General features: G+C 40.6%; 1 protein-coding gene across 1 annotated transcript in view; it reads right to left on the bottom strand.

The window, feature by feature from the left end:
• Positions 1-27,106, bottom strand: part of LOC108926104 (polypeptide N-acetylgalactosaminyltransferase-like 6) — a 134,451-nt gene that overhangs the window by 85,836 nt on the left and 21,509 nt on the right. Inside the window, exons 3-5 of the mRNA XM_018738584.2 lie at positions 11,818-11,926; positions 5,896-6,034; positions 3,813-3,979 (exon numbers count right to left, since the gene is read on the bottom strand). Coding sequence (XP_018594100.1) covers positions 3,813-3,979; positions 5,896-6,034; positions 11,818-11,926 — 415 coding nt within the window. The remainder of the gene's footprint in view (positions 1-3,812; positions 3,980-5,895; positions 6,035-11,817; positions 11,927-27,106) is intronic.

The raw sequence follows: 27,106 nt of genomic DNA, 5'->3' as shown, positions 1-27,106 counted from the left end.
GAGACCTTCCCGCCCTCCCCAGCCACCGGCAGACACAACCTCCCTGTCTTTTTCACGCGCCGGACAAACGTAGCCGACAAAATCGGTGCTTTGCCAACCTCGCTGGTGCCTCCCGAAATGTCAGAAGCACAAGGAAAGCCGGAGGAGGGTCTCTTCTAGGGTCATACAGACGCTCCTCCAGGGCTGCGGAGAGCTTGTGGGAGGCCGAGGAAAGGGCCGTGTCCAGTAACGGCCTGTCACAGTGGTTGAGCGCAAACTGCTGCTCATTGAGCTGAACACAGCCAGCGTGGAAGGCATCTGGAGTCACTGTAAATCAGACCCGACCTGCAAGCGAAAGCAGAGACTGCAGTGTCTTCCAAAGGAGCTTCTTTGCCAGTACAAAAAGAGCTATTAAGTGCTGGTGGTAGGCTTCCTGCTTCTTACTCCTATGGGCCTGGGACTGGCATCCCATATAAGGTGTACTCCTAGCCTACTGTACCACTCAGTTATTCCAGGATAGACTCTGGATGACCGTGACCAGGACAAGCAGTTAGCAAAACGGAGTGTATTGCTAAGATAATGTTATTATTTTATGGTAAAATTATTTTCATTTCCATTTAACATTACAACCTGACATGTTAAGATGAAAATGTTGAAGGTAGAAGGATATCGATATGTTCAAATATTCTTTAGCTAAATGGAAGATCAGTCGGCTCAACACGGGATTTTAATCTTATGAGGACCTGTGCTACTATCTTCATTTCTTTTAAATTTATTAATTTATCTGCAATATGTTGTGTTGACAGTGTATACTTCAGTGTTAGAGTATGGAGGAACAAGCAGATTAATTTTTTCTTCTGAAAAAGTAAATTTAAAAAAAAAAAAAATTGAATGCTCGACACCTAGTGGTCTTCTCTAATGTTGGTTGTTGACCACAGTTTCCAATTATTGCAGTTTTTGTCATTGTGTTATGGATGTGGGTGTATTTGTAGCATTTTGCTGTTTTTATGTTGCTGTGAGCCAGCGTTGCTACTTTGCTGAAAAAAATGCTATAAATCATATCATAACAAATAACTCTTCCATCATAACAAATTAAGAGCCATATGCAAAGTGCTTTTATAATATACACAGATATTTTTCAAATGTTCTCTTGTGCTGGAATAATGATGCCACAAGTCAGTCAATACTCCTTCTGTTTCCCATTTAAATATATGTTTCTCAGGTTCATTTATTAAAAGAAATGTAAAATGGTTGTTATATTTATACTTTCAAGAGAGTTAAAATTAATTCACAGCTGAATTCCACAGAGCTTCAACCTTGCTTGCTTTTCAGCTGTAAAAAACAAACATATTCATCTTCTTCATGAATGCAAGCCAAGAAGAGGCGATCCACTTTTATTAAGAGCCTTTAAAAAAATAATAAAAAACAAGCTTCTTGCAGAGAACACAGACAACAAAAATTCCTTCTGCAGTTGTCTCAGATGATCTTTCCTGATCCATGGCTGATGGATGGGGGTCATTACATTACTTCTGCATGGCAGTAATTAACGCATTTCATGGTGCTGCTCAACCAATCAGAGCTTTGCTTTGTTTTCTGTAAAACGACTTGTGTTACAAGTCCTGTATTATCAGAGACATCGATACTGACTTCCCCATATGCAACCCAACAAAAACGTTTTTTTTTTTTTTTTAAATTTAAGCAGGGTCAGTACAGAAAGTCTGAGAAAATCACATAGTCCACATCTTGCCAAGGCATCATCCAGAAATATAATATCAATTAACCCAACAGCTGAACTCCTACAATTTAAATTTCAGCAGCCGGAAATTATACCAAAGCCAATTGCGTAAATGGAACTGAGGTTGTGGAATAATTTAAAAAATAAATACTAATTACATAAAAGAAATGGTAACCTCATGACCCTTTCTAGCACATAAAAAGGTATTTTTCAACAGAATATGCCATTTTCTGTGGCATCTCTAGGCTGATAGATAGATAGATAGATAGATAGATAGATAGATAGATAGATAGATAGATAGATGCAATAAAACATTCAATCAACAGCAGTGTGTTCACATTAGGACCTTGGATATCTATAATCTCATAGGTGATATCAATCGAAAGACACATTCATGTTTTCTCCTTAACTGTGATAAAGGTAGTATGCATAGGTAATAGATAATGCACATAATTCACTCACCCTTTCAGCGTTTACCCTATTTTAACCCCGCTATTTCAAAACCTCAAAACCTGCATCAGTGGTTGGAACAAATTCATCCAGTGATTTTGCACATACCACAGTCGCACTGTGAATCACAAACATTACAAATGAATGACTAAACACCTGAATAAAGAATAATAATTGAATCTGTTTGTGGCTCCACAGGGTTGAAATTCTGGGTCAAAATCCAGGCCTCTTTTAAAAAACTGGGCCTGTTGTTCCGCTTGGAAAGACAATCCCTGGCACGTCCACAAGACGGGCCCCTGTTCACGGTGCCCCGACCCATTGGGCCGCAGCCTGGGCATCAACACCAGCTGTGACCATCTGGTGGGCCCCACGGCGGCACCACCACCGGGACACACATCACAAAATGCTTGGTTAACTCAAACCCTGCCAGCGCTGGGTCCATGTCCATAACAAACAGATGTCCCTGACCACACTGGCAAATGTATTCACTGAAGCCAAGCTTGTGCACATACAGCACTTTTAATTTGGCAAACAGAGCCTTTCATTCTCATCCGCCTTAAAGCCACTGGCCGGCCAACTCTTTCCCCAAAGACATACATGATGCCGAAATTCACAAGACACATGGTGGGTGATTTATCTATTTAAAACAATTACCTCATGTGAAGTTTTTTTTTTTTTTTTAAATTCTAAATTTCCAGACTACAGCACTTGTTCTATCCACCATGTTACTGTACTTCATTTCACATTTAAATTCCAACACTGTACATATCTGTTCACTTGTTTGTCACTCAGTACATCAAATAAACATTTTTTTTTTTTTTTGTGAACTTTAACTAAATGAATTTCAAGCTAAGGAACACTTGGAAAAATCAATGGGAATATTGCTAACGTCGCTTCTTTTTATAAGCAAAATAAAAAATCGGTAACTAATTTCTGACACAGAGCATAGTTGGCTTTTACATATTGTTCCTCTGTGAGGCATATCATCTTTATCACTTTAGTTATCTTCAAAGTTATACAAGAGAAATAGTCACTCCCATTAATATCTTATTCTTGTGTTAACTTCGAGGCGTTTTTATATCATTGGGTAGATTCATGCATTTTGTAACATCTTCCTACGTAAGTCCAAGAAGTGATTCAGGATCCAGCCCCGGGTCCTTATTGAAACTGTGAGTAAAAACTAAACTTTAGGGCTCAAGGGCGCCGCGGGTCATTCGGCAAGCTCGCGAGCCGGCAAATTAAGAGAGGAAATATGCAAATGTATACATAACTGAACCAGTGCAGTTTGAGTTGCTGTATGATGTGTTCCAGAAATCTCTTTTTGCACAAGGCCTGAAGGGTAGAGCTGCGTGAATCAGCAGTGACTAGACCAGTATTGTGGGAACGGAAACCATGGAGAAAACTGAGCAACGCTAGAGGGAAAGAAGGGGATATGTACCATCTAGTCCTCTAGGGGTACACACTCTAATCTGCATACAGCGGAGTAGGCAAGGTAATTGGTAGAAGGACAGCTAGACGCATGCAAAATGACACACGGGCGACTGCAGACTGAATGTTAAAGGGCAGAACCCTTTAAAGGTAATGACCTTGTTCAAGGAGATGTGGATCAGAGGGCGGTCAGTTAAATAGCAAGTTGAACAGCGCATACCTCTGTCGCTGAAATCGTCCACGAGAATAATCTCGGCGATGAGGTGATCGGGCGTACGGTTGCTAATGCTGTGTACCGTCCTCAGCAGGGAGGACCAGCCCTCATTGTGAAAAGGGATAATGATGCTCGTGTTGGGTAGGTTCTCCAGGTACAGTTTCTGCTTGCAGCTGCATAAGATGGAACAACAGTCAAATCACATGTGGAACAGAAGGGATCAGGCCCCAAATTTCTATATATATATATATAAGACTGAGACACAGATGATGGATTCTTTATATACATACAAAGCAAGTACTGTTGCTGCCTCGCAGAGCCAAGGTGATATGGGAGAATGTGGGTTCAATCTGTGCTGTCTGTGTGGATTTCTCCCTGCGTGGGTTTTTATCCACTGTCCAAAGACATGCAAATTAGGTGGATTGCTCACACAAAATTTCCATTGGTGTGTGAATGAGTGAGTGACTGCATGTATGTGCTTGGTCACCTTGCGATGGACTGGCATCGTATCCAGGGGGTAACCCTCCCTCTTCAGCCTTGAGAGTACTTTTTAAAAATTTTTAATTTTATGTGTGTGTGTGTGTGTGTGTGTGTGTGTGTATGTGTGTGCACAGAAAGTTTATATGACAAGTCTTGCTTTCAAAGAACAAAATTAACATGGTTCATTATACACATTTACATGGCAAGTGTCTGAAAGTGTTGGCAGTTGAGGTTTGAATTTTCATAATTGCACATTAAAAAAGAAGATTTTAACCTTCAAACTTATTCTTCTGTCAAGAACAAAGAATGACAAAAAATGTACTACCATGTGTTTCTGTTGACCTTAATGGGTAGAGAATGAAATAGGACTGTCATTCTTGGCAAGATCTGAAACGCCTTTTATAAATACAGGCTTAGTGCACATTCTTTTCGTTGGAAATATTTACACTGAAATTGCCAAAATGCAAAAGAAGAATGATAAGACTACACGCTCCCATTTGAGCTCCACACAACAGTTGTGTTTATAGCCTAAAGTTTATTACATATCATTGAGTTGATGTTGGCTCTTAGCAACCACAGACATATATTGCCTCTAGAAAGTTCTGTGCTACCATCATGTCCATAGGGTCGAAATGGGTGCATCCATCATCTTTGTCTAGTTTTAAAAGGTAAAAAATCCACATTTCTTAACCGCTAAAACAGAATGACTAACATGAAGCATAAAGAGAAAATGAAGATTCTGGTTAGAAAATGAGAAGATTTAAATTTATTTAACTTTTTATCTCATCTAAAAATTTATAACTTCCTATCTGACTAATATTTATGGATTCTAGCTTCTTCTTCTGCAGGAATGCCCACATTGAGTAGTCTTCTCTTTGTAACAAGCCCCTTTAGTGTAGCTTTCCTAGATATGCCATAAATGTTATAGTGCTCTGCGGCAGTATCACGCATCAATATGAACAGCATATGACTCTGAGACTTGATTTAATCTTCCTCATCTGATGTTGTTCAAGTGATGCAAAACATGGTTTTTAAATCCCACATGATCACTCCAAACCGACACTGTTTCTCCCTTGTTTGTGATACCTGACCCTGCGAGTAGTTTTCAGTATTGACAGGTCAGGCAAAAGTGGATCACTCTAACTCGTCAGCTATACCAAAAAAAAAAAAAGAAAAAACTGCCAGAGATATCTAAGTTTGTTGGAGGAAAATCTATTAAGTGAGTTTTATATGAGAACCTAATGGTGTGAAGCAAACTATCCTCGCTGTGCAGCTGTCTTGGGAGGGAATAATTAGGTGTCAATCCATCAAAAAATCTCATCCAGGCATTCCATGCAATACTCTTAATCATTTTAATTTAGTTGTACCACTAGAATCTCCATTTAGAATAATCGTTCCCTGATCTTTGGCAGATCCATGTCTCACCAGGTAAAAAGAGTAATGACTTTAACTGTGACAAAATGTGTTATTTAGAAATAAACATGCACACCAGTTTTGTCGCATCGGTCCCCTGTGTGTCTTTGTCATTTGGTACGTCTTTTGAGGCTCTATTATAAGCATTGTGTTGCCATAACATTGAAGGACCAGCACTTTAGTGTCACCCACTTACTTTGGGTGCCTGATGTCTGGGAGGGAGCGGTCCAGAGCAATGTTGTTGCTCACATAGATGTTAAAGCCATTTTCCTTGTAGGCGGAGTCATCGCACTCGTCCTCGCCGAGAGGATAGGGCTTGCCCTGTTCACCCTTACCTAAAAAACCACAGTGACATATCAGAGACTTAATTTTATGTGAAAAACCATGCATTCTGTATGGTCATGGGAATCAGGAAATAAGAGTGTTTCTTAAATGATGATTTTGAAAATACGTATTAACAGTTAACAAATACACTGTGAAGATACACTGTGAAGCTGTAAATTATTACCATACCATACCATCTTCCTCCGCTATCCGGGGCCGGGTCGCGGGGGCAGCAGTCCGAGCAGAGTCCTCCAGACTTCCCTCTCCCCGCACACTTCCTCCAGTTCCCCTGGGGAAACCCGAAGGCGTTCCCAGGCCAGCCGGGAGACATAGTCTCTCCAACGTGTCCTGGGTCTGCCCCGAGGCCTCCTCCCAGTGGGACATGCCCGGAACACCTCACCAGGGAGGCGTCCAGGAGGCATCCGGAACAGATGCCCGAACCACCTCAACTGGCTCCTCTCGATGCGGAGGAGCAGCGGCTCTACTCCGAGCTCCTCCCGGGTGACTGAGCTTCTCACCCTATCCCTAAGGGTCCGCCCAGCCACTCTGCGGAGGAAACTCATTTCTGCCGCTTGTATCCGCGATCTCATTCTTTCGATCATGATCCAGAGCTCATGACCATAGGTGAGGGTAGGAACGTAGATTGACCGGTAAATTGAGAGCTTCGCCTTACGACTCAGCTCCCTCTTCGCCACAACAGACCAGTATAATGACCGCATTACTGCGGACGCCGCACCGATCCGTCTGTCAACCTGCCGCTCCATTTTTCCCTCACTCGTGAACAAGACCCCAAGATACTTAAACTCCTCCACTTGAGGGAGCGGCTCCCCCCTAACCCGGAGGGGGCAATCCACCTTTTTCCAACTGAAAACCATGGCCTCAGATTTGGAGGTGCTGATTCTCATCCCCGCCGCTTCGCACTCGGCTGCAAACCTCTCCAGTGCACGCTGCAAGTCTTGATTTGATGAAGCCAACAGGAGCACATCGTCCGCAAAAAGCAGAGACGAGACCCCGCAGCCACCAAAACAGACACCCTCCGTTCCCTGGCTGCGCCTAGAAATTCTGTCCATGAAGATAATGAACAGAATCGGTGACAAAGGGCAGCCCTGGCGGAGTCCAACATGCACCGGGAACAGGTCTGACTTACTGCCGGCAATGCGAACCAAGCTCCTGCTCCGGTCATACAGGGAACGAACAGCCCGTAGCAGCGAGCCCCGAACCCCATAATCCCGAAGTACCTCCCACAGGATGCCACGAGGGACACGGTCGAATGCCTTCTCCAGGTCCACAAAACACATATGGACTGGTTGGGCAAACTCCCACGAACCCTCCAACACCCTAGTGAGGGTATAGAGCTGGTCCAGTGTTCCACGGCCAGGGCGAAAACCGCATTGCTCCTCCTGAATCCAAGGTTCGACTATCGGTCGGATTCTCCTTTCCAGTACCCTGGCATAGACTTTCCCAGGGAGGCTAAGGAGTGTGATCCCCCTATAGTTGGAACACAATCTCCGGTCCCCTTTCTTAAAAAGAGGGACCACCACCCTGGTCCGCCAGTCCAGAGGCACGGTTCCCGAGCTCCACGCAATGCTGCAGGGGCGTGTCAGCCAAGACAGCCCCACAACATCCAGAGACTTGAGAAACTCGGGGCGGATCTCATCCACCCCCGGAGCCTTGTCACCTAGGAGTTTTTTGACTACCTCAGCAACTTCAGCCAGGGTAATGGACGAGTCCCCCTCTAAGTCCCCAGCCTCAGCTTCCTCTACAGAAGGCGTGTCGGAGGGATTAAGGAGATCCTCAAAGTACTCTTTCCACCACCCGAGGACATCCTCAGCTGAGGTCAGCAACGCACCACTTCCACTGTAAACAGTGTTTGTGGAACACCGCTTCCCCCTTCTGAGTCGCCGGACGGTTTGCCAGAATCTCTTTGAGGCCGACCGAAAGTCTTCCTCCATGGCCTCACCGAACTCCTCCCAAGCCCGAGTTTTTGCCACGGCAACTGCCAGAGCCACGTTCCGTTTGGCCCGTCGGTACCTGTCAGCTGCTTCAGGAGTCCCATGAGCCAGCCAGGCCCGATAGAACTCCTTCTTCAGCTTGACGGCATCCCTTACATCCGGTGTCCACCACCGTGTTCGGGGATTGCCGCCGCGACAGGCGCCGGAGACCTTATGGCCGCAGCTCCGAACCGCCGCCCTGACAATGGAGGCGTGGAACATAGTCCATTCAGACTCAATGTCCCCCACCTCCATCGGGACCTGGTTGAAGCTCTGTCGGAGGTGGGAGTTGAAGACCTCTCTGACAGGGGGCTCCGCCAAACGTTCCCAACAGACCCTCACTATGCGTTTGGGCCTGCCAGGTCTGTCCAGCTTTTTCCCCCGCCATCGACTCCAACTCACCACCAGGTGGTGATCAGTTGACAGCTCAGCTCCTCTCTTCACCCGAGTGTCCAAAACATATGGTCAAAGATCAGAAGAAACGACTACAAAGTCGATCATCGACCTCCGACCTAGGGTGTCCTGGTGCCAAGTGCACTGATAGACACCCTTATGCATGAACATGGTGTTCGTTATGGATAAACCGTGACTAGCACAGAAATCCAATAACAACTCACCGCTCGGGTTCAGATCAGGGAGGCCATTCCTCCCAATCACGCCCCTCCAAGTGTCACTGTCGCTGCCCACGTGGGCGTTAAAGTCCCCCAGTGGAACGACAGAGTCCCCAGTGGGAGCACTTTCCAGCACGCCCTCCAGGGACTCCAAAAAGGCCGGGTACTCTACACTGCCGCTAGGCGCATAAGCACAAACGACAGTGAGAGACCGTTTCCTGACCCGAAGGCGCAGGGAGATGACCCTCTCATTCACCGGGGTAGACTCCAACACATGGCGGCTAAACTGGGGGGCTATTAATAAGCCCACACCCGCCCGTCGCCTCTCACCCTGGGCAACGCCAGAGTAGTGGAGAGTCCACCCTTGGTCGAGAAGAGTGGTTCCAGAACCCAAGCTATGAGTGGAAGTGAGCCCGACTATATCTAAACGGTATCTCTCAACCTCCCGCACCAGCTCAGGCTCCTTCCCCACCAGTGAGGTGACATTCCAAGTCCCAAAAACCAGAGTTGGCGCCAAAGGTTTGGGTTGGCACTCGGCCCCGACCACCGCCCAAATCACAATGCACCGGCCCCTTACGGTCTCTCCGGCAGGTGGTGAGCCCACCGAAGAGCGACTCCACGTCATGGCTTCGGGCTGAGCCCGGCCAGGCCCCATGGGCATAGACCTGGCCACCAGGTGCTCGCATGCGAGCCCCCCGCCAGGCCTGGCTCCAGGGTGGGGCCCCGGTGACCCCATACCGGGCGGGGTAAACGAAAGCCTTGGTTTTATTTTCTTCATAAGAGGCTTTTGAACCGCACTTTGTCTCGTCTGTCATCCAGGACCTGTTTGCCATGGGAGACCCTACCAGGGGCATATAGCCCCAGGCAACATAGCTCCTGGAGTCATTCAGGCACTCAAACCCCTCCACCACGGTAAGGTGGCGGTTCACGGAGGGGCTGTAAATTATTCATTCCTAAAATATTATATTACACATTGGCAGAAGGTGAAACAGTGGTTTGAGCTGCTGTCTTCCACTCAAAACAATCCAGGTCTAAATCCTATGTTCTGCTGCAGTATGGGATGTTACCTTGATCAAGTAAGATCAAGGCATTTCCCTTGAATTGAAACAGTAATAATTGCCTAGCTGCATAAATTGGTAAATCAGTAGCGAAACATTGTAAGCTGCTATAAATGTACGTTTAAGTTCGACCCAAAAAATGAAATTCTTTCAAAAATTTCAGGAAGACATACTGTAGAAGCAGAAACAAGCATGTGTGCTCTTTTCTTGTCAGCCCTCCTGAGCCTCTTTAAATAATAATCAGACACCTGTGCCCATATGGGATCGGGAACTCCCACTCAGGTGTGTCCGCTAAGGGGTGTAACACATCTGGCTGCCTGCCACAAAGCACTCTTCACAATGTGAGTACATGTCTGCGTTTGAGGACCTTTTATTTAACATCCATTACGAACCATAATAAGGCTCGCAAGGTTACGCAATGCGTAGTAAGTGCCAATACAATATTACTCTCTTCACATATTGAAAATACAGGAATTGCATGTTGGTCCCTGTATGCTGGAAAATGTGTTCTAGAAAGTATGTATAGTTGAAGCCTGCAGCCTGGACTCAGCTGTGTAATATCGGCTCAGTGGCTGAATTATTGGCTAACCTCAGGCAATACACATTACTGTCTCCCCGCTGATGCATTGGCCACCATAAATCACGGTACTGGCTTCGGCCGGCGTTAGAGAAGAGCTTCATCTCACTAAAGATGCCAGTCAGACAAGAATGAACGTGACAGCTGGGCTTTCATTTATTCGCAACTATGCATTTCAACACGTGCAGCGTACAAAATTACCCCTTTCTGAATCGACGCATCAGTCAGTAACCCTTGTAGTGCCCAGGAAGGGAAGGCTCCGCCATCCCTCTTTCATATTTTCACATATCAGCAATCAGAATTTTCCTGGAGAAATATTCATTTCCAGAATTGACTTTCAAATGATAATTGACCACATTACTAATGTATCAGAAAGTATAGCTGTTTCTTGCAGCATCAAGTACTTAATCTTAAATTTGTAAGTTTTTTGACTTTTCTTTTTTTTTGAAAAGTAATTTTCAGAGTTTATTTTGCTTTAGAGGGATGCGGCGGCGCAGCAGGCTTGGCTGGGTCCTGCTCTCTGGTGGGTCTGGGGTTCAAGACCTGTTTGGGGTGCCTTGTCATGGACTGGCATCCCATCCTGGGTGTGTCCTCTCCCCCCTCCAGCCTTATGCCCTGTGTTGCTGGGTTAGGCTCCGGCTTGCCGTAACCCCATATGGGACAAGTGGCTTCAGACAGTGTGTGTGTGTGTGTGTGTGTGTGTGTGTGTGTGTGTGTATTTTTCCTTATGATTAACTTGGATGTGCACTTACCAACACTTAACTAGCACAGTGAGTTTTGACACTGTAGACTACAGTTTAATGATAACTTATCGAGGCAGAGAGCAGTTGACAGTGACATTCACTACACTTCTTCTCACTTCTTTGTGCTATTTTGTGATTTTACTGTCATCTGGCATCTCACAATGATTGGCCAAAATTAAGTCCCTGGTTCCGTTTAATCTTTTCATTCTTTCTTTCTTGTGTGTTTGTGAGTATAATATATTATCTTTTTGTCAGGATTGTACTTGTTTTTCTCTTTGTCTAAACATAAAAATTGTCCTGCTCCTACTCATGTAATACTTATAACATCTAATACTGTACAGTGTATACCATGGGAGAGGTTCCTCGAAAATTAACAGAAAGCTGTAATTTTAGTTCCTATTTTGAGCGGCAGGTGGTGTGAATTCAGTTGACAAGTCTGATCAGCAAATGAGGTGTCACATCTTTTCAGCTCTTCTGCAATAGACCCCAGAGATGTAGAACACCCGTGGGTCCCTTTGTATTCCATCTTCTTTCCAGATTTTCCCATACTGGTGTTGCTCAGGTTTCCCAGGTGTACAGTGCAGTTTTTTACTGAATTTCACAGATTTATTGTCCTTTGAGAGATGCAGTGGTACCATTTTTGATACTTAGCTGGGGTTAATTGCCACGGGTTAAAGGGCTTAGGTGTCCTTATTTAAATACACAGTCATATTGTTGTCATAGCAATCTACTGGGTTTGGATGTTGCTCATGCCGGGGCTGGACATCGATGGTAAACAGGGTACAGCAAACAGTTGGATGAGACAAGACCTTACCAACACGCATCTCCTCCTTCCGAATGCTTTCGGTGTCATGCCAATTTTTTCTCCTCAAGCCATCAGTCCAGGAGTAGATTTGTCCTTCATTCCCGTCTAGTGGGAATCCCTGAGAAGACAAACACATATCACTGATGGAGATTAGAGAATAAAAATGTACACAAGAAACATTTGCCAAGGCTTCAGTGTGGAATACCAGCCCATGTCCATCAGTTCACGAACAGACCTTGGCTAATCAAGCAGTGCTGTTTTTAAACAGATAAACATTTAATCCACTCTAGACTTTCTTTGAATTTTGACCTGTATTCTTTCAAACTTTCTGTCTTGTTTTGATTTCTTCAGATAATTTATTTTGAAAATTATTTCCCACTTTATTAACACACACAGTTTCAGAACCGCTTGTCCCATACGGGGTCACGGAGCCTACCCGGTAACACAGGGCGTAAGGCCGGAGGGGGAGGGGACACACCCAGGACGGGACGCCAGTCCGTCGCAAGGCACCCCAAGCGGGACTCGAACCCCAGACCCACCGAAGAGGAGGACTGCGGTCCAACCCACTGCGCCACCGCACCCCCCTACTCACTTTATTAACCTCTCGTCTAAATTCTAGCTGATGTGCCTCAGCACTGAAAAAAGGTTATAATATGACTTTTTTTTTGTTTTTTTTTTTCCTCTGGGTTAACTAAAGGCTTAGCAGCAAAGTGTATCCATGTTTCTCATGCAATCACTGAGTCTGTAACACTATAAAAAGTGATCATTATTTTTTACAATAACACTGTAATAAGTGTATTAGCACTTTCATTACAATGATGGGCTGAGATAATTTCTCATGGTTGCTTATAGCACTATATATAATATATTGCATTAAAACGACAGCAATTTTACTCTTAATTATAACACACATAGTTACAAGTGGCGTACGATAATTATAAGCGGGCAAGTTGATGCACTTTTTTGTCTCTAGTTGTAACCCAAAATCAGCAGCAATTTGGGAGAGCTACAGTAAGTTTCAGAATAAAATTATGAATGCATAGCAAGAGTTGATGGTATTTTAATTACTGTTAAAATATGAGGGTGACTATTCCAGGACACAGCGCCAGTTCCAATATTCTACGTCAGCAAATTGTTTCCCATAGGGATAAGGATGCTGATTTAGCACATTTGGATCCTGCTGATGTTTACCTGAAGTGTGGCATCTCAATATAATTTTACAATCAATATGGTCTTAAATATCTGCTATGTGCTGTTTAATTCGAGCAACAGTTCTGACTTCTAAATTAATTACATGAAACACTAATTGTTTTATACAACCTGCAGAGGGGCTACAGAGGCTTTAGGGTGAAATTATAAATGATCCACCCATGTAGCTGCTTAGGCTTCCAAGCAGCTGCAAGCTTTTTTGTCGAGAAACCCCTGCAGCACCCTCTTGTTCCCAATAATTTTCCGCACATCAGCTCGACAGCCTCATCAAGCAAACAGGCACTAGGTTATATAGTAAAACACATTTGTATGCAAAATCCAATTGCATACATGTAACCTGCTGGGAACATGTGTTCACAATGGTTCTAGATCAAATAAGGAACTCTTCCATGAGTCAGCTTAGTCAGGCTAGTCTCACTAAAGCCTCCACAGCGGACCACTTAACCCCCCTGTGAGCTAATGCTACCAACAGAGCAGCAGTACAAAAATATATTAATTCATGTATTTATTCAACCTTTATTTAACCAGCTCAGTCTTGCTGAGATTCGAAATCTTTTTCAAGACACAGCTAACCAATACAAAATTTTGGACACAATCACAAAAAGCATAAAACTACAAACAATCAGTAGCCACTATTTAATTTTCGAAAATCTACACTTAAGCACTGCTTCAGAACCTTTGCATTTTTAGAGTTGAAGTATTCTAAAGTATTAAAATATTTAAGCATTTTAACACTTGACAAGTATTGGAGGAGAGCGGTAAGCACAGTGATTAGAGCTGCTGAAATCCACTGGAAGGACCCAGGTTCAAATCTCAGCTGTAGCTGTAGTACCCTTGATCAAGGTACTTACTCTAAATTGATATTGTAAAAAAAAATATCTAGTTGTATAAATGGGTAAATCACTGTAAGTAGTTTAACACTGTAAGTTGCTTGGGAGGAAGGTGTTTTATTAATATATAAATGCAGAATTATTTGTTCCCTTTCCAAAATGAATCTCCCTGCAGTCTTCCTGAAACAAACCCCTTTCTTCGTCCTACACCCCTCAGTCCCAGACAATATGTAGAGCAGCCGAGTGGAACTGCTTCAGATGATTATGTTGTTCTGTGTCTGTAGGCATATGTTGTCATTTGCCACTGTAATCAGTTTTTCCCTCAGAGTTGTGTATCCCTTGAGGTACAGTATGTGGAAGACAGTAAGTTTGCAGATAACTTAAAAATAACACTGCGCACCAGAACTTGGCAGGATGATGCAAAACGGCAGAAGGCAGATGGAAAAAAATAAATAAAATAAAATAAATAAATGACAAACTTATACTTTGCGTACTGGGCCTAGCTACGGCACCTAAGAGACGGCAATAGAGCAGGCTGCTACCAATCTGTCAGCACCGCTGACACCTAAAAAAAAGGAACGCGCGTAAAAAGGCACTCCCAGAACTGCCAACACAGTCAACAACACACTGTGATTCATGATAAATTAATGCTGGCAAATAGTGTGGATTGTGTCATTTGTTATGCATCAAAGGCGCATGGAAACTCTTTGTTTCGCACAGCCCGCCAAACACCATTTCGTATGTTCATTCCAACCATCACGCACAAATGGAAATAAATGCATTTACAAGGAAATCCTTGAAGTTCACAAAGTTTACTGCACTGTGTGTATTCTGTAAATTAGAATATGTACAAGCTGTAGGAAAAAGTACATTTTTTACTTTAAAATGACGGAACAAGATAATATTATTAGTATACTATTATTTTAGTAGTTTTAATAAAGAATAATCCCTGCAGGGAAATTTACATATATAATTTATTCAAATATCATGTTCAAAATATAATGTGTCTTTCAGAACAAGCACATGTATACTTTTACATTAGAGACTGTAAAACTGTAGTAACACTGATTGCAATTATAGCTTATGAAATTGATCTGGACTCTGCATGCATTTGATAATTTTTGCTCATTTGCAGAGTTAAAGAGTGTGACCTCGTGAGGGGGTTATGAATAACAGCAGTGGCGCAGTAGTTTTCTAATGAGGACAGTTATGGCACAAATTATCAGCAGCCCGTAGGGAATTATTCTTAATCACAAGGCATTTATGGACTTTTCTTCTTCTACTGCCTTACCCATAAATCCACAAAATCCATGTTCAGCCAGAGTTTCTCGAGGTTCCGTTCAATTCGTCACACACTGGCTCTGCATAACTGCCACCTTACTGACAAATTTCAACATTTGAAAAGCACACTGGCAAAGTTTTCAAGGCTGAATGGGACTGTAATTCTCCTGCATTGTTTAAAGGGCTAAAACAATTAGGCAAATCTGTGCTTCACATATCCAGAGGCCACACACCACAAATATAATGTGATGGAAAAGTAATTCATTTTAAATTAAAATTGCACTGGCAATGTATGAATTCTGACATAATTAGCTTCAGATGAACGAATGAATGAATGAATGAATGAATGAATGAATGAATGAATGGCAGTTAAAAGATGTTTAGACAGATTAGACAGATGGTGAAAGAGAAGAACTCATTCTGACAATTAACAGCAAGAAGGTGTATTTAGCAGCTAAACCCCAGTAAAGTTCAATATGAATTTCACCTTTAAAGGTAATAATACATAAGCACAAACAAGCATTTTTTTTTCTCTGTGGTTTGTAATAGACTGCAACTTTTTTCTAAAGAATCTGAGCTCTGAGCTCTCTAGCCTTCCCCCTTTATTTGTATAGGTGTTCACACACCCAGGTAAATTTCAACAGGCTGTACATCTACACACTTTTGTTAGTTCTTCTTCTCCTTTCAAAAGCCAAATAATGAAAGACGGAACTATCAGCCTTCCTAGTTTGCTGTTTTTAAAGGGAACTTTAAAGTGTTACGGAAAAAAAGCAGAGAAAAGAATGAATGAGAAAAACAACACTGGAGTGGATGATGTAGTCTCGTTTAATATCTTAAGAATGCAATAATAATAACATTGTAAATAATACACAAACCACTGCTTTTCAGAGCCTATATTCTTTTTGTTTCAGCAGAGAATTATAAGGATCTCAAATTGGCACAACCAAACCGAGTAAGTCTCTTCAACACTTAAGGATGGTTCTGCTCTATTTAATTTAATTAATTACCCTAATTAGGCCACAACTATTTTATTGTTTTCTAACAAAACTTTCAAGCAGACCTAAAAATAGCTCAGTGGGCACTCCACATCAGTACAGATTACAAAAGAAAATAAGTGAAATATTACCGCAGACAATAAGACACTACATTCACACCAAAAAAAATGAGTGTAATGCAAGGTGGATGGAAATACTCAAAATATTCTCAGCAAACACACACAGACATATATTTTGTTCTTGTGCACTGGAATAGACTACAGCTTTGTAAATAATCTGAGCTCTGTACTCTCTTACAATTTACTGCATATATACAGTATACTGCAGCATATTATTCACACAGTGCTACTTAGAAGTACGTGAACCCTATAGGAATGGCCAATATTAATATCATTTCACCTTGAAATGTAATTCCACTTAGCTGTGTTTATGTTTGTCCCACCTCTGTATCAAAGCATATTAAATTTATCTGTTTAAGTTACTAACAATTTCTTCTTGTCGAGCATTGTCTCCCTACAAAAAGACCTGAGGAGGCAAGCCGGCGGTCACAGATGCACCCCTGAAGGTGATGACCAACTGCCATGATGGACGATACGTACCTTGCTGAACTGGGAAATCAAGCTACCATACAGCAAAAATGCCATTATTACTCGTAAACTGGCTTAGAAGTCTTATTTAATCTAGAATGCCCAGGAGGGTTGGGCAGCCACGGGCACTTGGACCCCCAGAGGTTTTTTTCTCCTTCGACTTTCAGTTGAGAGTGTTTGTTCCTTTCCTCTGTGGCCAGTAAGCATACTAATAGCTCTATGAAATGCATTGTATTACGGTAGTCTGTAGTCAACTGTCTTCTTTGTTTCTTTGTTCTGATGTTTATTTTTTTTTCCTTATGCCTGTGTTAAAGTGCTCCGTGTCACTGCATGAGAAGAACGCTCTGTACAAAATAAATTAAATTGAATTGAATCAATAATTTATCATTTGTATAAAATCTAAATCTTAAACGTAAAAAGAATATGATCTACATACCCGATTCTACATACCTACTTGATATAACCAATCTAACTTGGGGTTCACTTATTTTTGCACCTGCACTCCTGTTTTTGTGCTACACACATAATTTCCTCTAAAGCAACACACTAAACTGGTTATTACACACTCATTATGTCACATGGGAAACACTGATTCTCATTAAATAATTCTTTCATGGTAAAACTAAGGGACACATGAGTTCACGTACTTTTCAGCAGAATTGTGTGATGTGTAGATCAATCTGTTTTGTGTTGTCCATTTACACCGGAAAAGCAGGGTGTTTTCTTTTTCTTTTTCACTAAAAACACTTACTTTACAGTAAGTGCAGTGCAGAGAATGTTGTAGCGGAAGCAGGACCTGTGGCTGAAAACCTGCAGGTTGCATGTCCACGTCCGCTAAAGTGCCTGCTTCTTTTTGACATATAGGTTGACAGCATGGTATAGCAAAGCACAGTACAGCACAGCACAGTTCAACATAGCATAGTTTAGTACAGTACAGTATAGTGGGGTATATTACAATGCAGTATAGCATAACGCAACAGGTAGTATGCACAGCATCAATAGCACAGATATTATTGCAATACAGAATATTCCAAGCAGTATGAAAAAAAGCCTGTTAAGCTATAGCCTCTCGCATACTGTACATGTCGACAAAACTGGTGTTTCACTAAACTGCACGTGGGATTTTTCGCACCCATTCCAACTCGAACACACCTGTATAGCAGAGATAGGCAGGTGGCTGAGGGATTCTGAAATGGCACCAGTGAACTGCCTCACTTACTTAGAGTCAAACACAGCATGTGTGAACTGTCACTGTAAAACGTCTGGTGGGATGACGGAGTTTAAAAATGTAGAGTTTTACTCTTGGCTATCACCTCCTACACTGTGGTAAACTGCAGCACTTTTCAGCCAAGCTCCATTTCCTCAAGTTTATTACATGTTCAGCTATAAAATGACACATAATGACAGTGGATAAAGTAAAGACATGGTAAACATAAGTGTTTGTATGCCAGACTGAACACTATATGTATGGTGCACATGGGTCAACAGTGTAAAAAAGACATTAAATTGTAATTCTGTGGTTAATTTATCTTTTTTTTTGACCCCATTTCAATTATTGTCCACTCTGTCTTTGTTGCATTGCTGCTTTCTTCCGTTCACCTCTGTATCAAATGAATAAATAACATTTGCTGTTTAACTTAAATTTTACATCCGTGCAGCTTTCATAAGGATAACTATGGCCTGCAAAAAAAAATAAATAAATAATAAAATAAAATAAAATAAAAAGAAATAAGCGCAAATGTGTGGGAAAAAAAGGCCAGTGTCGAACAGCTCTTTGTGAAGCTGTCAAAAAAGATATATGTGATTATGACCATGCTGTCACCATTTCTCACTGAAAGAGTTTTAAATATTATGGCACAGTTACGTTTACCAGTACTTTAAGTAAGCAGACTTTTTTAAATGTCTTAAAATGCAATTAGTTTGCCATAATTAAAATGTTTAATATGTTTTGACAAACTCGATTTCTCGCCTTCCTTATTTATTGATCTTGTTCGCTAGCTACCCACTGTGCCGCTGCGCCACCCCTTGCTGCATTGATATACTCATCTTAAATCTTCCTGTAGCAATTCTCAAAATAATAAGTGGACACAAAGTGAAGGCTCAGAATATTTTTTTCTCAATTTATATTACACATTGCACATTGGAAGCAGGAAGTGTCAGTGTAACAGGCATGGATTTATAACGTTATGGTTGTTGGCATGAGCCCCAAAATAAGGACCAGTCTGGTTAAGAATTTTAATCATAATGCAATAATTGTGAGGCCAAAAGTGTGAATGACTCCATTTTTATTCTTACTACTCAACTGATTAAATGAACTGATTAATTATGTTTACAGCTTATTCATTACAGTTTCAAGTGGCCGTATTTTCCTGTTATTCTGAAAGTTATGAACTGGTGCAGCAGATGTAGCCTACCCGTTGTGTTATCTAGGAGTCACTGGAAGACATGACCACACACTGCCAATAATGCTCAAGGGTGGAGAGTCCCCTGCATGCTAATGCGTCTTATCTACTGCTCCTGTCTGTTCCACTGTGTGGCTTTCTGCCTCTGCTGAAAGATCAGCCCTACCCGCTAAAGTACACTGGGAATGGATGGATAAATGAACAAACAAATAAATAAAGAGAAAAAAAAAACTAAATTAAAGATATATAAAGAATATTCTATATAAAGAATGCAAAACCAAAGAAGAATATACCGTATGTGCAGGTACAGTTACATATGCAAGGAAAATGTGCTTGATTATAGGACAGATTATGTTGTTGTGTCTGTGTGTGTTAGATGAAAGAAAAAAGGGACAAAAAAAATCAGTGCGCAGCTTGGAAAGATGCGAGCTTGACCTTTTGAATAACTGACTGAAATGTTCACAACAAAGCGAGTTTGAGCTCTTTTTGGACAGAGGAGGAAGGTGGAGTGGTCTTGACCATATTTTCTACATGTCAGGTCTGCAGGACAGTGTGTGCAGTGTGTGTGAGTTAAAGGTCACGTAATTTATTTGCATTATGAGAAAAAGGTGTCACTGTAGAAATAGTTACATGTTTTGGATCATCTCCTTTTCCCTGGTTAAACAAGGAAAGCCTTTTAGCAGGAACCACATGGTTCAAGTGATCACACCGTGCTCCAAAGACCCAGGTTTGAATCCCCCACATTCTGTAGTGCCCTTGTAGTACCCTTGAACTAACCCAGTTGGGTCAGTTACCCAGATGCATAAACGGTTAAGTAGCTTAATGCTGTGAGTTACAATGGAGAGAGGGGATGAAACAAATGAACACACTTGACATGTTACGCACACTGTATATGTCATATTTGAAAGAAAGGGTGCGCCTATCGCCTATCCTCCGAAGCGCGTCATGTTTCCCCTCCTGGCAGAGGAGTGGAGGAGGAGAACGTGGAGTTCTTCTCCAGGTGGCGACAGTGGAAAGGAGGAGCCGGATTACAGTACCGTCCAGGAATGATAGAGCGAGCAACCGACCACATCTTCTGAGCAGCTGGCACCTCCATATAGGAGGGCATGAGTCACCGTGGTGGATCGGGGGAAGGTGAGGGAGCGCCGGCGTACAGTGGTGTACCCCGATAAACAGCGGCACTGCTCACAGCTGTTTTTGATTTTTCACATTAACCTCAAGGTCTCCTACCCTGCAGCTGCTCATAAGGGGTCCCCCCAATCCCCTTGTCCATTTCGAGTCACATACTGTACCCCTGAACCCTACACCTCCAGCTGTAGTGACCTTTTTCTATGAATTTACCCTGAATGGATAGAGTAAACAACAATACACATAATGGCCAACACACTGTGAAGTCATAAAATTATTTATTCCTAAAATATTATATTACAAGGGGGCAGGAGGTGGAGTAGTGATTAGAGCTGCTGCCTTCCAATCCAAATTCAACCCCCTGCTCTAGTACTTTTCCTGAACTAATACCGTAAAAATGACCCAACTATGTGCGTAAATCAAAGTTGCTCAACATAATAAGTTGTCTTAAAGAAAAGTATCCCATAAATAAATGTAAATACAAATGTAAATGCAAAAGTCATGTAAATATACGTAAATGGAGGACATCTCCATATCACCCGTATCATTTCAAGCCTCTCTTCTCTAATTTCTGATTTCTTTCATGAACTCTTTATGTACTTTTTATATAGGTCTGAAGGTTAAACTCGGTAGGTGGTGGGCAGTTTGAAAGAAATAACACATATGTTGAATGCATATGCCATTTGATAATTCAAGTCTTCCCTTCCTCTATGTGAGCCATTCCTGTTGACATTTCCAGACATTTCCAGACATTTCCAGACCACATGTCTTTGTGACATACTTGCATTTTTAAGAGATTCTATGTGAGTAGTGTAGCAATGTTGCTGAATTTTGATGTTAAATAAATGAACCATAAACAGTAGCTCACACTAAAAGTGTTGGGGTTGTCAAACTTGAGAGGTGTTATGCAAAGCAATATCCTTTTAACAGCGATCTCCTCTTACCATAGTAATGCAGTATATTGGGGAGCTCCTTAAGGGATGTGAGTCATAACCTCTGTACACCACTGCACCACCTACTGGTTCAAGAACACACAAAATACATAACTGGCCCAGTGGTACTTTTGTGTTATAAGCAGAAAAATTTGATTCTGGCATGCATCACCAGTCATGATAGTATGGAAGTGAATAAATAAGCACAAAATATTCATCTATGGTATTGATTTAGCTTAATGATGAAAGTCTACAGAGAAAAGCTTATCAATCAGTCAGCTGGAATGTCTGCAAACAGCAGTGGTTTTTTCAGTTGGTTTGTACACCCCAGTGACAAGATCTAGGACATTGTTCTAAATTAAGATGCACGGAAACAACTGTACGAAGAAAAAAGAAAAAAAAAACAAAGAAACAATATTGATAATGGGATGTGGGGCCTAAACAATACATTTGCTTTGTTGCTGTCTCTCCCTACAGAAAGAATAGATTTGAAGGTTATGAATCACCTATCAAAGGTAAAATTCAACAGCATTTTGTCTCAGAGCTATGATAAGACATTTACTCCTGCTTGGGCTCCTTGCATCTGACAGTCTCAGTGTAAACAACAGCCCACTGTAACATTCTTCCCAGCTTCTCCTAGAGAAAAACAATAAACTATAATAACCACATTATATATGAGAAATTACTAATGCCTATATAAAATGCTAATAGGATGTAGAGCAGAAACACAGACCTATTAAACATCAATTTAATCAAAAAATGATATATAAAATAAAATACAAAAAGTTCCATTACTTTGCATTGGAATACAGTAATGCATTTGTAATGCAATTAGAATTTGCATTTATTTTAGTATCTGACACTTCTCTAAAATGATCTTACAGTGTTATGTTTCTTAAAAGGATTCACTTGTTTCTAATCATTTTTACTGTATCAATTCTAGGTGAGTACCTTCATCAAGGGTAATACAGAAGCAAGTGGGATATGAACTTGGGTCCTTTGAGTGAAAGGTAGCAGTTCGAACCACTGTACCAGCTGCTTCTGTTATATACTGAGAAGGATATACTGTAGACTGTTGTATACAATGTATATATAAAATTTATACGCGGAACAGTCAATAAGTTTTAAGACTGGCAGCCATGTGTCGCATGTGCCAACAAATGAATGAATAGATATGTTCATTATATTCATATATACATATATATTCATCCTCATATATATACTGTGTAAATATATCTATATATATATATATATATATATATATATGCTTCATTATTCTCATTCAATCATTCCTATTGATTCTGCATCTGTCATGCCATTTATTCATTCATAAAAGTAATAATTCAGCTCATAATTTGAAACAGAACACGTATTTTTGGCATCGCCTGATCTTCAGGATGCTGTTTCTCCTCGAACTTGCATGCCTGTTCTGCATACAGCCGAGGAGCCCACAGCTGAGCGTGTTTTGCACCTCAGACAAAGTAATTATTTTTAGCACTCAGGCACTTCACTGACATGGGGAAGTGAGAATTAAACTAAATTCCAAGCCTGTGCCAGTTCTGTACCTGCCAGATTGTTCCATCTATATCTGTACACTCTGAAAGCAAGGGTTTCTATAATATGGTACCATGTGAAATCTCTCTTGTTTTGCGTTCATTCATTTAGGTGATGCTTTTCTCCAAAGTGACTGTTGAATTACTAAAAGTGATTTACCCATTTATTCCTAGTGATTTACCCAATTTGGGTAATTTCTTCTAATTAATTCATTTATTACTGTACAGCAAGAGGTGGAATTCAAACCTGGATGCTTTGAGTCCAAAGGCAGCAGTGCAGCAGTTATAACTACTACTGCAACTATTGCTTCCTATTCAAATGCTATAATCAATATTACAATATTTGTTTTAATTATAATTTCTGCATTGAACACTAGTCAGGTACATCTTATAATTTTACTTATTTCTGTAAAGTTTTTCTACGTGATAATGTATTATTAGAGCCTTTTTTAAAATTCTGTTATCTACTGGAGGTAAAAATGGAAAACTTTACACTAAGGTGATAGATGTATAACATTAATATGATTTGACTAGAGACATAAAATACATATTTTCACCTCTGCTGCAAAATTGTTAACCGTTCAATGAGATAAGGAATGATTGCCACATTGGTCAGGAAGGCTTACCGTTATTTATTTTCAGCTGTTTTCAAACTGAAGTTCTGAGCTTTGAATAAAAACCTTGGTTTTGATCAGAGATCCCCCAGGTCCCCAATATTAACAGCAACATTTCTGTAAGCTCTCCGTAGGTCTAAATATTAGGGTTAGCAGCACATTGTCTTGAACAGCATAACACAGCAGTTCAGAAAGAAAAAAAAAAATAATCTTTTCATAAACGAGAGAGACTTCAAATATACACATCATCCTAGAGGTAAGCTAAACATTAAAACAAAGCAGGTTTACTCTAATATAATCCTTTAAGGTTATCCAGTCTGGTAATACAGTGCAGGACATCATCTGCTTTTAACACCCAACCAAACTGTCTTTTATATTGCATACACTTTTATCGTCTGAATAAATTGTACAGCAGCTGTCATCAGCAATACACATTCTGAGTTCAAAATGGCATTATATTTCTAATGGTATCATTCCACGGTATTGAAAAAGAGGACATTTAGTCTGTCTTTTTCTCAGGAGGTCAGACAGAAGCTGAACTGAAAGTGATTGCTCCAGCAGAGGTTGTCTTCAGCATCTCCCTATTCATATGAGCAGCGCTCACACTTTTAACAGTCATTTGCCTTTCCTTTATCGGCTTCTTGTAAATGTCAAATATCCCTCTCAGAAACAAAAGAGACTTAATCTGGCCTGTACATCAATACACTTTGCCGTAAGACATATAGTAATCATTTGCCATAATTTTGCAAAGTTTTTCTATGTGATAATGTATTATGCAGACATTTTCATTTATTCCATGTTATCTACCGGACTTAACTGAAAACTTGGATTCACTTACGCTGCAATTTAAAAACGGATTGAATTTTCAATCTGCATAGCTATATATAATAGCTGGAAGGATGTACAAAAGCGACATAATACACTATTGTCTTCAAATACCCAATTGTAGCACAGCTGCCTGATTAAGTGAAATGAAAATAAGGAATAGTGTGCAATACGGAAATCACATATAAGCCTGCAGTACTATACTATCGAACTCATGCACTTCGGTTAAAGAAATGAATGCACATGTAAAAATGGCCAAATAATGATTTCCAGGATCTGACAACCTGCTGTGGGAATTTCTTGAAATGCTTATTATTAAGCAAAATTCTTCATATCCATCCTCTCTTAAATTAATTTAAAGAATTCACCCATTTTTGTGTATAATTTTTATTTAGCACTTTTTTAAATAGAATATTCATACAATTTAACCGAAGAAGGATAATGGCCTATTGTCACTTTCTGTGAATCTGTGTCCATTCTCCAATACTGTATATCATGCAGCGGAGCTCACTGTTAACACTAGAGAAAACTGTTTATTTGTGTAAGATATAGTTATCCTGCTGAAATATGTCATAATATCATATCGTCTTGAAACGAAAGTAATTCATTTTTCATCATAAAAGCCAGTAATATCTAAGCCACATAATCAAATGTATAAGGATCTATTAAAAGTATCCATCTGTGTAGCATAAAAACTGCATCAGTATTTATTGAGTGGATATCTACATCCAGGGCAAGCATACATTTGTATGCCTGTCTGGTTGTTTGTTTGTCTGTGCAACTATAAAGAAAATAGTTCAAAAGTAAATTTTGGATTATCAGTGTTTTGTCTTTAAGGGCATCTGGAACACATGCCTTTAGACTGTGGGAGGAAAGCTGCGCACCCAGAGGAAGCCCACGTGTACCTAGGTAAAACCTGCAAACTCTACACTGACAACACTGCCTTCAAACCCACAACCAAAATCACAGTCCAGATGCTCTGAGGCATCACTGCTACCTTTGTGCTACTGTGCCACCTTTTTGTAACAACATGCCAACTTTTTTTTTACAGATGAATAGTTTTTGCAAAAATCACTGTTAATTACAGACGATTATCGTGCGCATCATTATGCAAAGAATTTCTTTATTTTGTTACTTTTCTTGAGACATCTGGAATTTATTTTTATTGTTTTTTTTTCACAGCACTGTCAGTACATATAAGAAGAAAAAAACAACCAATACATCATTCAGACATATTTATTGGTTAACTAGTGTTGTCCATTGTGATATTTCTTTTATAATAAATGTTTACCATATTTTCCCTTTAATGATCACCTCAGGCATAAGCACATGTTAATATAGTAGAGGGAAGGCAACCCTGGGAGTAGGTGGAACTTTTGTGGGTGGAATAAGCAGGATGATTAAGTCCTGTTAGGACCTACATCATAATGAGTGCATGCCTGCGTACTGCGTTGGTGTTTAAATGATTTTTGTGTATCTTCATCTGTTCAGTAAGAGCAAATATCATGGCACCTAATTTGAAAATGTGGCACTGACTTTCATTTCTTTATATATGAGGATAACAATATCAAGAAAGTGCTAAGGACTATGCTACCAGAGGCAAATAAATAAATAAATAAATAAATACTGTAGTGTTTTTTTTGTTCCTGTCTCCAAAGATGAGTTATTCCTGGATTTTGAAAACGTGAGAAACATGCTGCTTACTTGTTTGTAAGTTATGACGAGGACAGTGTGAGCCAAAACATCAGCATCCAAGCCATGTTTTACATTGCTCATCTGTTCACATACATTTGTGCTCTGCACCTTTTGCCTAACTCTTACATGTGTTTGTAATTCAGTAAGGGCAAATAGTCACCTAAAACTAGTCCTCAGCACATTTTTGTTGGTTAGAAAACATTTTTTAAGTTTGCATACCTATATATTAAACAGCTGAAACTCTTTGGTCAGTATGCTCATAAGCATTAAGTTCATAAGCACTTTTTTGCTGCTGTGATGGAAAAAAGACAGAACCGTAAGACACAAATCAACTCACTCTTTGTTTTCTTGTATTTAGCAAATAAATTATTATAAACCATAAATTATTATATGAGGTAACAAAATCCTTATGTTTAACCGAGGAGCATGTGCAAAAGGTTTCTGTCTAGTTAGGAGGTGGAAGTTTGTGGCATATCGGAGAGGATTCAACAAATTTGCATAATAAATTTGCATGGATTATTTTTTTGGTGTTCTTCCAAGCCTTCGGAGCACTCGACATATGCTAAAGTCTATATTTGCCATCTTCCTTCCCGATATGGTTTCACAGACCTGAAGCTTGTGAGGTTAGCATAAAGTGGCTCTGTCAGTTCAATGTCAAAAGAAAAAAATACGATAGGAGAGATTCAAGGCAAAAACTTGGTGTTATTCAAACTTTATGCTACTCTACAGTGTGTTTCTGCACACGGGGGGAGGATGCCCAGCAGACCATGAGTACAATCCTGAAATGTCATAACTAGCATGCATTAAAAATAAACTCATCTGGGTAAAATAAAATATGGCACTTTTGGAAAATCTACCAAAATTTTGTCAAATTCAACTGCAAAGTAATTCACAGAATTATCTGTAAGTAAACGATTTTAAAACAAAATGTCTTTCTCTTATCTTCCAGAAGTATATAGTTGTGTTGATCTTTTTGCTCCGCTGCAAATTTCCCTGCTTCCGCAATTTTGTGATATTAGATATGATCAGATCTTTTTGTCAATTCCGGTAGGACATGAATCGAGCCTGAGAGAAAAATAAATGACACCAGAACTGTTTTCATAACATTCCTCTGGTGTGAAAGATAATGAAAAGGCAGCCATAGGTGTGCAAAAAGTAATAGCCCCTTCACCGTTAGTCACTTGTGCCACCTTTAGCTGCAATGACTGCAACTAAATGTTTCCTATAGCTGTTGAAAGAAATGTGCA

This window comes from Scleropages formosus, chromosome 3 (genome assembly GCF_900964775.1).
Source record: "Scleropages formosus chromosome 3, fSclFor1.1, whole genome shotgun sequence".
Classification (NCBI taxonomy): domain Eukaryota; kingdom Metazoa; phylum Chordata; class Actinopteri; order Osteoglossiformes; family Osteoglossidae; genus Scleropages; species Scleropages formosus.
The sequence above is the reverse complement of the archived record's forward strand: the minus strand, read 5'-3'. Positions and strand labels throughout refer to the sequence as shown.